At 33.5% G+C, this 12,072-nt stretch overlaps 1 protein-coding gene across 5 annotated transcripts in view; it reads left to right on the top strand.

Annotated features, from left to right (window-relative positions):
• The window catches only part of Csmd3 (CUB and Sushi multiple domains 3), a 1,165,720-nt gene that overhangs the window by 837,494 nt on the left and 316,154 nt on the right, over positions 1–12,072 (top strand). For all 5 annotated transcript variants that reach the window (XM_021216672.2, XM_029547950.1, XM_029547951.1 and 2 more), the window contains one exon: positions 4,107–4,263. In XM_021216672.2, the coding sequence (XP_021072331.1) occupies positions 4,107–4,263 (157 nt within the window). The remainder of the gene's footprint in view (positions 1–4,106; positions 4,264–12,072) is intronic.

The raw sequence follows: 12,072 nt of genomic DNA, 5'->3' as shown, positions 1-12,072 counted from the left end.
TTATAATATTCATGCTTTGATAAACAGGATATGGTAATCTCCAGAAATCAGCACTTATTGAAGTACAAATAATAAGAAAGTTACAGAGTATAAAACCAACACTTTTTTTTTAAGGATTGCGCATTAAGTTCCCAGAGCTTATTTAAGCCCAGAATAATAAGAGAGAGTTAAGTTTCCAGTGCTTATTAAAGCATAAAATAATAAGAAAGAGTTCAGTTTCCAGTCCTTATATTAGCACAAAAAGTAAGAAAGAGTTAAATTTCCAGTGCTTAATAAAGCACAGAGAGTTAAAGAGAAGACAAACTAGCATTTAATAAAGCACAAATCATATGATTATAAGGCCAGGGATCATTCGGTCTTTAGCCTTTGTCCAACTCTGGGTTTAACCTCAGCTCAGTCCCAACAAGGCCAGGACAAGCTGGGACATCTAGTCAGCCAGGCATTGAACTCTGCAATCATCAAGGCTGGGTTTAAATTTCTGATTCACTTACCCCACCACACAAGTGTGTTTATCTTTTTTTTTATAAATTATTAGACAGTTTTGACTCTTCGGAGTTTTTATATGTTATTAAAGAGTTAATTTAAATCTAAGAAATAAATATTTATATTCTATAATAATACCTTATATATCAACTAAATTAGATTTTGTGAGAAGTAGTGATATTAAAGGAAAATATCTGTGACTATCTTGACAGTATTTCCACTAAAAAGATTTGCAGAACCTCTGAGGAATATGACTTGATTGAGAATTTATGGCTATAAACATACTATATATAACTATATAGTACATGACATAATTAAAGTAATACATTCAGAATGAGACTAGGAAAATATTGATCATTGAAAACTCACAGAGTTATATTTTAGGGTGTCATGTCTTTAGGAATAAGTTGCTGCTCATTACTATTGTCCATAAGAGACTAAAAGTGGATTTTTATACAAATCAATCAACCAAACAAAACATATTTCAGACTAAATAGCATCTTTGTTTTTGTTATTGTTGTTATTGTTTTGCTTATGACAGATAAACTCTTGCTGATAAGTAACATGGAAAGGTATTTGTGAGACTTGGATTCTCTGGCAGTCCAAGTTATGTCCCAACAATTTCAGGTCTATCTACAAATACCTTGTATAATTCTATTACCTAAAACACAATATGTTCTCTGTACTGACAGAAATTCTTTATAGTATATAGAGACCACTGTTCCTTATTCATAGGTATCCATCAATACCTGGCTTTAATTTCAGATGGCTTCTTCCTCATTTTCTCTCTCTTACTTCCATGTTACCGTCTATGAATTTTTAAAATGTAAATAATCTGTAAGAGCCTACAGAGTTAATAGAAGGCTACAGAGTACATGAACCACAAATGCAGAGAGCAGAAAGGTCCTTCCTACAGAAGAGTTCAGCACTTCTGTGTAGAGATAGAATAGGTTAACGTGGATAAAATATAATTTGTGGCACATCCTGAAAATTCTAAAAGGCTGCATTTGTATATAACAGAAATTAAAATCTGCCTCATTTTAAAAATAGCATTAAGCCCAGGTTTGCAGCAAAGAAATTTAATATCTAAATCTGAGTGGGTTATGCATGTTTATTCTAGCACACAGGAGGCTAGGGTAGGCAGATATCTGTGATTTTGAAGCCAACTTGGTCTCCACAGTGAGCTGTCAGTTGGCAGTGTATAATGAGATTCTGTATCAAAACAAAAACAAAAACAAAACGAAACCCCCAAACAAACAAGAAAAACCAAAAACAAAATAAAAAAAACTAAAACTTTCAAAAGGTAGAAATAAATAAATTCATCCTTCAGTAAATTCATTAACTAAATAAAAACCAGACTTTAGTTAACATGTGCAATGTGTTTAAATTTGAATGAATACTTTAAAAAGAAACTTTAAATTTGAAGAAATTTCCCAATTTTTGAAGAAAAATAAACAATTTTAAAATTTACAATATCAATAAAATATATGAAAAGACTGTAGTCAGTACAAACAACTACAACTGTTAGTAGCAAAATTGCATTTGAAGATGAAAGGAAAGAATCATCTTCAACTCCTATATGAGAAAATGATAATATAGTTTAGGACAATTATAAAAAATTAGACAATTTAAGTTGAGGGGAAAAAATAGACACTTGAAATTTAAGAAATGCAAATCTCCAGAGAATTTAAGATTTGGAGAAAATCTTAAATCTGCAAATAAGCAAGTATTGTAAGCAAGGGTACAGTGAAACTACCAAACTGGACTACTCCATGGGCAGAAAGATTTACTGAGACCAGACTGCAAAGGCTTTCCTTTGAGGAGCCTCAAATAGAGAATGGTAGAAAAGGAAACTTATTTTATATTGCAGTAGGGTGGGGACTTTAGCTGATACAGGCTGTTCTTATTGCAAGAGACCTAAATGTTCTCACGCAAATTGTTTGACTTCTTGGGCAGATAAAAGGAAGTTTCTGGTAAATAGAAACTGCCTTAGATCTGCTTTTCTGATATATAGAAACATCCCTTTAAGCTTGTTTATCCAAAAACATCCCTCCTGTTTACAGAACAGAAACAGGACAATGTACCAGACCCTTGCATTTATGCTGGACCTCATAGATCATTTATATTATATTTCACTAAATCAGAAATATAAGGAAAATCTCACAATACCTTTGAAAATTGCCATAACCTACATATCAAAACTTGTAAACAATAATTATAAAATTAAAATCTATGCAAGTATTCAAATTATATGATACGTTCTGCAAAGGTATCTTAGTCAGTTTGTTATTGCTATGATAATACACTATAACTGAGTCAAATTATAGAAGAGTTTATTTGGTACACAGCTTCAAAGGGTGAGTCTGTGACCAGTGCGGTAGGGAGCATGGCAGTAGGGTGGCAGCCATGGCTTGGAGCAGAAAATGAAAGCTTTCATCCCCAGACACAACTGTGAAGCAGACAGATAAGATAGGAGAACTGTGAACTGTGTGAATCATTTGAAAACTCAAAGTACACCTCCAATGACACACCTCCTCCCAAAAAGCCACATTTCTTCATTTTTACCAACAATTCCACCCACAGGGGAACAAGTCACTGTTGGCCTTTCTCATTTAAACTATCATATTATGTCATTTTTAAAATCCAATATAGCACAAGGAAATATATACATAAACATGTCTAATAAGCTCATATTTCATAATATTGGCATTAAGGGAAAAACAAATAGGAATTGAATATAGTAAATTTTCTAAAACGTGAATGATAGAACAAAGGATGTAAAGTTTATCTATTTTGTCATATAAATTTTTTCCTTTAACATTTATAATTAGTAGGCTTTTAAATTCTTATTTTAATTCTATTCATTATGACACTCATATATACACATATATACATATTCATATATATGATTCCAAATATATAAAATAAATTCCTAATTTCAGGAATTTGGTTTGTTTGGTTTGTTTTCTGAGACAAAGTTTCTCTGTATAACCCTGGCTGTCCTTGAACTAGCTGTGTAGAACAGTGGCCTAGAACTCAGAGATCTGCCTGCCTATGGCTGCAAGTGCTAGGATTAAAAAGGTACTCAATACTGCTACATTTCATTAATTTAACATTTTTAAAATATAAGAAATAAAAGAAGTCAACAAAAAGGGTTAAATTATAAGAACTATGCTGAAGGTAATTGTAATTTTATTGTATTTGTTCTGAGAAAGTTGTATTTGATTAACTGAGAAACTAGTGAAACAAGCAAACAAAATTCCTATCAACCAACTTTATAAACTAGCCTTAACAGATATTTTAATTTTTAAATTTTGTATCATAAAAATATTGTTTTCTTAGAAACTATGTTGCACAGTAGTTAATAATGTATCTTTAGAGACTAAAAAAATAAGTCTACTAATTATTTGAACTTAAGAACTTTTCTTCCATTTCTGTGGAGTCTTCCTTTCTGCTTTGTGAAACTCATTTATTTCATTGTTCTTCAGTAATACATCCTTGGGATCAGTGAAGATAGTTTCTGCTTTTGTAGATATTTGTACATACATACATACATACATACATATATCCTTTATGACTGGCTGCTTGGCCTCACATATATTAATTATAAATATATTTTGCAGATTTATGATGGAAAAGATAAAACAACACACCTGCTGGGTGCTTTTACCGGTGCGTCTATGCGAGGACTGACATTAAGCAGCACATCAAATCAGCTCTGGCTAGAGTTTAATTCTGACTCTGAAGGGACAGATGAAGGCTTTCAACTTGTCTACACCAGTAAGTATTTTTAAAAAATAAAATTTGTTAACAAGTACATATATTCCTAATTACTGCTTCAAGGGTTCACATTTTCTGTAGTTTGGTATTCCTATATGAAGCTAAACAGTTTTCTTATGTATAAAAAATTTCATTTCAATTTCCATTGATGTCTACATCATCTATAGCTATATCATGTATAGCTACATAGTTTCTTTTTCAGCTGTGCTGTTTTCACTTAGATTTTGATGTTTATTCTTTCATCCGCCACACCCCAACACCACCCAAACACATTTTAGGATGTGATATAAACTTCCTGAGCATCAGTTAAACTTCAAGATACATTTTAGATATTTTCCTAATGATCCTTACCCTATTTTTCTCAGTCTGAGATACCGAATACTTTAATGCCTTAAAAAATGTATAACTATTGTAAGACTTATCAAATTGCTTTAACTTTAAACTTCATTGCAAATAAATTATGCAGAGAAATCCAGGAGACCATTTCTCTTCAACATATCACTGTACATTTTAGTTGGAAATTACATCATTTTATTTCTACATGGAAAATTAAGATGTAAGCTGAATACTGACTTCATAAGACATTTTGATACCTGAATAATTTTCAACCAGGGTAAATATTAAATGTAAAAGAAAATAGTCTTTGGAAGTGGGACAGGAGAGATGGATGAGCAGTTAAGAGGATGTGGGTTGGCTTCCCAACACTTATTCTGGTTAGCACTTATTCTGTAACTACTGTTCAGGGGATCTAATGCCTGCTTCTAATGTCAAAGGCACTACAACATAGCATCCTGTGCAGGTAACAGACCTACACAGATAAAATGAAAGTAGATAAATTGCTTAAAATGTTTAGACACATTAAACAATATGTGAATTAAACATGGTGTGCTTAAAGAGTTAAATATCTAAGAAAAGTAGAACTTGCTTGGATACTTGAATCTTTATTTCTAGTCATGTTAAAATCCAGCATCATTCATATATATATATAGATAGATGGATAGATAGATAGGTATAGATGTATATGTAATTTAGTTAGTCTTACAGAGTCATGATATATTTGTATTATACGTGGAATCAAGTAGATTTTTTAAAAATTTAATTGTATAATATGATGTAGAGCCATCACAGACTATCTATCTATCTATCTATCTATCTATCTATCTATCTATCTATCTATCTATCCAACCAGATTTTATTCCCCTCCTGGTCTACCCTCCCACTGTTCCACATTCTATAACTCCTCTCTGCCCCCACACCCCCATCTCCACGAGGATGTCTCTACCCCACCCCCACCCCCACCCCATCAGACCTCTAAACTCCCTGGGGCCTCCAGTCTCTTTAGGGTTAGATGCATCATCCCTGATTGAACCCAGACCAGGCATTCCTCTGCTGTATATGTGTTGGGGGGGTCTCATACCAGCTGGTGTATGCTGGTGGCTGGTGGCTGGTGGTCTAGTATCTGAGTGATCTCGGGAGTCCAGGTTAATTGAGACTGCTAGTCCTCCTACAGGGTCACCCTCCTCCTCAGCTAGTTAGTTCCCTAATTCAACCACATGGGTTACCAGCTTCTGACCACTGGTTAGGTGCAAATATCTGCATCTGACTCTTTCAGTTGCTTGTTGGGTCTTTCGGAGGGCAGTCACAATAAGTCCCTTTTTGTGAGCAAACCATAGACTCAGTAATTCTGTCAGGCCTTGATGGAGTTTGATCCATTGAGTTTGATCCCAACTAGGGCCCATCGCCAGACCTTGTTTTCCTCAGCATCTTCTCCATTTTTTGTCCCTGTAGTTCTTTCAGACAGGAACAATTATAGGTTAGAATTTTAACTATGAGTTAGAAACCCCCTCCCTCACTTGATGTCCTGTCTTCCTACTGGAGGTGGGCTCTATATGTTCCCTCTCCCTACTGTAGGGCATTGCATCTAAGGCCCCTTCCTTTGCGTCCTGAGGTTCTCTTACCTCCCAGGTCTCTAGTGCATTCTGGAGACTCACTCCCACCTCCTATCTCTCAAGGTTGCCTGGTTCCATTTTTTCTGCTGGTCCTCAAGGGCTTCGGTCTTTTTCCCTCACCCAATACCATGTCTGACTTTCCTCTTCCCCTGCACCCAGTTCCCTCCCTCCCTTCCAACTTCCTGTTTTCTGATCCCTCCCAAGTAGTGGTCTCCTCACTTGGGCCTTTCAGCTTGTTCACCTTTTTGAGTTCTGTGGGCTGTATCTTAAGTATTCTGTACTTTTTCTTTTGGTTAATATCCACTTACTAATGAATACATATGATGCATGTCCTTTTGGGTCTGAGTGACCTTGCTCAGGATGATATTTTCTAGTTCCATCCATTTGTTTGCAAAACTACAAATGTGCTTGTTCTTAAAAGCTGAGTAGTGTTAGCCAATAAAAAGTGACAGATACTCAGGATACAGTCCACAGAGTATTTTAAAAAATAAATTCAGAGATATTAAGTTAGTATTTCTATGATTAATGGAATCATAGAGTTTAGAGACTCCAAAGGAACTAGAAAGAAAGTTTATTTTGTCATATTAGTCATAGCTGCTAAGCATTCTTCTTCAGAACTCTAAAACGAAGAGTGAGATGGAAGAAGGCAAACTTTAAGGCATTTTAGGCAAAACAGTTTAGTTTATAACATATCTCTGAGGAGAAATCTATGAAGACATAGATAAATTTCCTATATTGCATGCAGATATGGTTCAGGGGATGTAACATTTCCTTTAAAAATTTAAAGATCAGATTAGAAAATAAGCTCATGGATTTCTTCTCATGAACACATCATCATTTTGTGCTTGAGAACTTGAGTTCATCTTTGTTTTACAAACTATTTTCAGGAATTAACTTGGTTATAATGTCATTTGTGTCTTATGAATTCCCCAATACTGAAAGGATGCTTCATTGCAAATCCTTTTAACTCTTTCAATTGTAGTTATTTTTATTCAGTAAAAGGAAACCAAGTGTTTTTGATAATTATTTATGTCATTTTGGTGGGCTAATCTTGTCAAAAGCTTACTTGGTAGATAGCCAGTATTTATATCCATAGATGATACTACTGGGTTAAATAATCTTTCACCACTTCCTCTACTTGCTTTATTTACTAAAAATCCTAATATAGAAATGTTTGTAATTTCAAGAGAAAATGTCAAATTAATTTGGACTCATTTACCTCTACTTTGTTGCTTGCAATGATTCAACAATACTCAGAGAATAAAACCTTTCCCAGTGACAGGTTCTCATTATAGTAAGGCAAGAGCTAATTTTTAATGCTTTCTCTTTATGAATGTACTACCAATTATTCTGTTGAGGTTCTGTAATTTAGTTACTAACATGTTATTGGCTATGCTAACCATGAAAAATAATCAGATGGGCCATCAACTTTAACTTTATTCTTAGTGCATAATTTACTTAATGCAAATGTGAGTAGAAAATAAGCAAATTACACGGAAAAGCAAGGATGATTCATATGGTTACATGTCCTCAAAACCACTGACCAGACACATTATGCATTTCCTTCACTCTTCAAATATTAAAATTAAGCAGGCAATGACAGAAGTACTTACTGTTGGTGCATTATATAATACAAAGCCCACTAAGAGAAATATCAAAGAAATATCTCTTATGTTTGTAGTTTTCATAAAATACATTGAATATAGTTTCTTTTATTGGAATAAAAAAGTCATCATTTTCATGATTTCATAAAATCCAAACTTTGTAATCTGTCATTTGAATGTCTAGTAATCTGTACATTGTTTGAACTTTATTTCTGACATGTTTCAGTCCTACCAGTGAGTTTTAAAATTTTAAATTGCTTAAAAGGGTATTCAAACAAAGAATAGCTGTGTTTGTAGGACATAAAAAAAAAAGAAAATTAAGAGAAAGTATTCTAGCAGAAATCTGTCAAGTCAATTGTACCTTCCAATCTTCCAAGCACTTTTTAGTAATTCAAAGTGAAATCTGGAAACCACATTCACTAGAATGTATTGCTGGCAAAGACCTGTCTTTGAGTTCTGCCAGTTAGGAGCAGACCTTGGATAACGAGTTAATGGAATCAATGAAGTTATTATTACAAGGGCAGCTATGAGCCAAAAAGTGATACTGGCAGGTGGCTGTCTATTTCAGATGATCCGAACTTCCAATTTGCTGAGAGGTGGGGATTATTTTCCACCTTATACTTCCTTCACACTTATAAACTCTTCAAAAACAAACTAACTGACTGAGTATCAGCTACAAACTTACAACCACTAAGTCACCTTAATTTTCTTGACTAGGTATTAGTTGCAGCAACAGTCACAAGCTTCTGTGGAGGAAAAAAAAAAGATAAATAAAAAGGAGACATATTAAAAGAAGTCATTTGTATGTAAAAAGAAATAAAAATGCACTTAATGAAAAAGTATTTTTCCAACCATCAATTTAAAAAAGGCAAACAAAATATGGGAAAAAGACAACATCACAAAGAAGATACATTAGAGAAAAATAAAATTAAGAAATTAAACCAAATAAATATGCTAGAGCTTATTCCAAAAATCGATAAAAATTGTAAAAGGTGCAAGGCAGTAAATGTTAATAATAATTTTCAGATAGTGAAATTAAGGTATGCAAGGAACTACCAACTGAAAGATCAAGTAGGAAAGGGATTTGCCTATATACAGTAAAGTTATTGGAAGGTTTAAGAATATACCAAGCACATAGTTTAATGAAATAGCTTAAATTCTGGTGGTTTAACAAAATTAACTGTCAGTCAATGCTGAATAATAGTGTGTGAGAATGAGGCCCATCTTCATGTTCTGTGACATACATAGTCTCTTTAGCAGGACATTCTACTATCCTGCCTGGCAGTTGAGGTTTAGAAAATTCTGTCAGTGACTGGCTTTAGGTAGGAGCTTTCCAGGTAGAATTTAAACCATCAACAACAACAACAAAAAGAACCTAAAAGTAATGGAAACTGGAAAATGAAGGGATAAAGTATGATACTTAGTCATTTCTCTAGTTTTTGTTTAAAAACTTGACTTCAAGAGATTTGAAATTATAAGACAAAACCTATGTAGGATGCCATGCTCAATATGCAGTCATAGTCTATGACTTAAATAGTTTAATTACAGATGAATAAATATGATTTTATAAGGTTATTTAGTGCTAAAATGGAATTTAATATTATTCCTCAAAATTCTCTGCTTATTCCCTTTCTACTCTTTATTATATCTATAATAATTAAAATCATCATAGCTCATGTGTATGTATTTGAAGTATTTCCTTTTGATTAATTAGGATAAAGCCTTCACAATCTTCTTATATAAATATAAACTATACTAAAAGTGCATTAGTAGCTCAGTAATATAGAATGGTTTGACACACATGTACATATATAGGAATATAACCCTAATACCATGAAAAATAAATTTTAAATTAAAAACAAAATTTTAAATGTAAAAAAAATGTATTTGGAAAAGAAAATACATACAATGAAGAATTCTAAAACAGTACTGTTCTGAAATATCTATTGATTCCATTTGTACCCTCTAAACCCTCTCATGTGTGCACAAACTCTTCCTTGTTTCCTTTCAAATTCATTGCCTCTATTTTCATTAACTACTATTACCTGCTTATATGTATATACATACATGCCCCTAATTATAACTCACTCAGTCTGTATACTGTAGTTTATTTGTACACCTCAAGGATGACCATTTGATATTGCAATTGTGCTCTTTTCTGGGGAAGATAATTTCTCCCACTCTCAACCTTTTTTACAGTCTGTAGTTCCTAGTGAAAGGTTGATGCTTTATGTTCTGTTCCCTGTCCATGTTGAAATATTTGTTGATTATTAGGATATATTATTTATATCCATTAGTTATCCAATAGATATTAGTTATATCTATTATTAGGATATATTAGTTATATATATTAGGATATATATTAGTTATATTATATCCATTATTAGGATATATATTCGTATTTAACTCACATTTAGCCTGTAATTTTGGTGAGGCTACATAGGTGTGATTTCTGACATTATTAGGATATATGGTTTCAAAACAAACTCCCTCAACCATAAGGCTTCTGCAGACTTTCCAACACCACTTCCACCATGTCTCCTGAGCCTAGACTGTGAGAGTTTTTGCACATGTATCTAGTGGGAGTAGGTTTCAGAATCTATATTTGTATTGGCTGTGGTATTCTATAGTGTTCTCTATCTGTTGTAAAATGAGATGTGAAGACTAAGCATATTTGTTATTTATAAAGACAAATATTTAGCATATAGTTAGGGACTTTAGCTGTTTAGTAAAGTGGCTGTTGTAGGTTTTCCTCTAACCTCACTAGCCCTGGGTAGTTGATAGATTTCTGTACCTGGTATTATTTCCCTCTAACTTTTAAATCTGATTAGAGGGCTGCTGCTAACCACCAAAATATGCTTAGCATGATAACACTAAGGGTGAATTAGCCACTACTAATTAGGCTAATTCACCCTTAGTGTTATCATGCTATGCTGGCCATTGTTCTGTTCACAAGCATCATAGCTGCGTGATACAGTTGGTTACTTTTCTCATTTTGAAACTTGTACCTTTTCATACCATGAAAACTAGTCCTCAGGAAGCATCCTCTATATTTTAAACATATTCTTTTACCTCATCCAACTCCTCCCAGATCTTCCATTCCTGCTTACCCAACCAAGCTCATGTTCTGTCTCTCTGTGTCTCTCTGTCTCTGTCTCTCTGTGTATCTCTCTCTGTGTCTTTCTGTCTCTGTTTCTCTCTGTGTACCTGTTTCTGTCTCTCTGTTTCTCTATGTGTGTGTGCCTCCAAAAAGAAAGAAATGTAAGGATTAGTTTCATTTGTATCCTTCCATTATTAAACTTTTCTTAAGAGTTACATTTTCAAAACAATACATTCATTAAGTTACTCTACTTTAGCTTTTTTTTTTTTTTTTTTGAAACTACAAAACCTTTTATGTAGCAATTTGATAGTTATTATTCCAGGTCCTACTGTGTTCATAGCCTCAACTGCAATAGAGGAAGAGAAAGTTTCTCAGTGTATTTCCAGATAATACACTGAGACAATGTGAAAGATAAAATGTTACAGTAACTAAAACATTGTAAAGCAATTGAAGGCTAAGTAGAATTGTTTTTCTTTAGAATACACTCTTTCAGGTCATTATGACAAGATTGGTTGAAGAATACAATAAATAAGTGGTTATTAGTAGTCCACTCTATTCCTTGTGTGTCCAGAACTCTATCAAACCACTTTGACATACATTCAGAAGACAGAGTCCACTTCTCATTGACACTGGTTTTAGATACCATTGCCCTTCATGGAATACTTCCCCATGAATGCTAGTGCACATGGCCCAATTCCATGTAAGTATAAAGGGCAAAAGAAATCAAATCCAAAAAAAAGAAAGAAAGAAAGAAAGAAAGAAAGAAAGAAAGAAAGAAAGAAAGAAAGAAAGAAAGAAAGAAAGAAAGAACAGTACATGACAAAATCTCACAAAGCTGTATAAAAAAGGCTTTTTTATGTTCATTATAAATGCATCAAAGTGTGCTGTATTGCACACATATATTGATATATAGAAAAGTACACGTGAGAATAGCCTAATTAACATACTAAATGATTCAGAAGAAAAAAGACCAAATTAAACAACAAGATTTGGGAAGATAAAATGGGAAATTATGCCGGGCGTGGTGGCGCACACCTTTAATCTCAGCACTCAGGAGGTAGAGGCAGGTGGATTTCTGAGTTCGAGGCCAGCCTGGTCTACAAAGTGAGTTTCAGGACAGCCAGGGCTATATAGAGAAACCCTGTCTTGAAAAACA

Source organism: Mus pahari, chromosome 17, assembly GCF_900095145.1.
Source record: "Mus pahari chromosome 17, PAHARI_EIJ_v1.1, whole genome shotgun sequence".
Classification (NCBI taxonomy): Eukaryota; Metazoa; Chordata; class Mammalia; order Rodentia; family Muridae; genus Mus; species Mus pahari.
The sequence above is the reverse complement of the archived record's forward strand: the minus strand, read 5'-3'. Positions and strand labels throughout refer to the sequence as shown.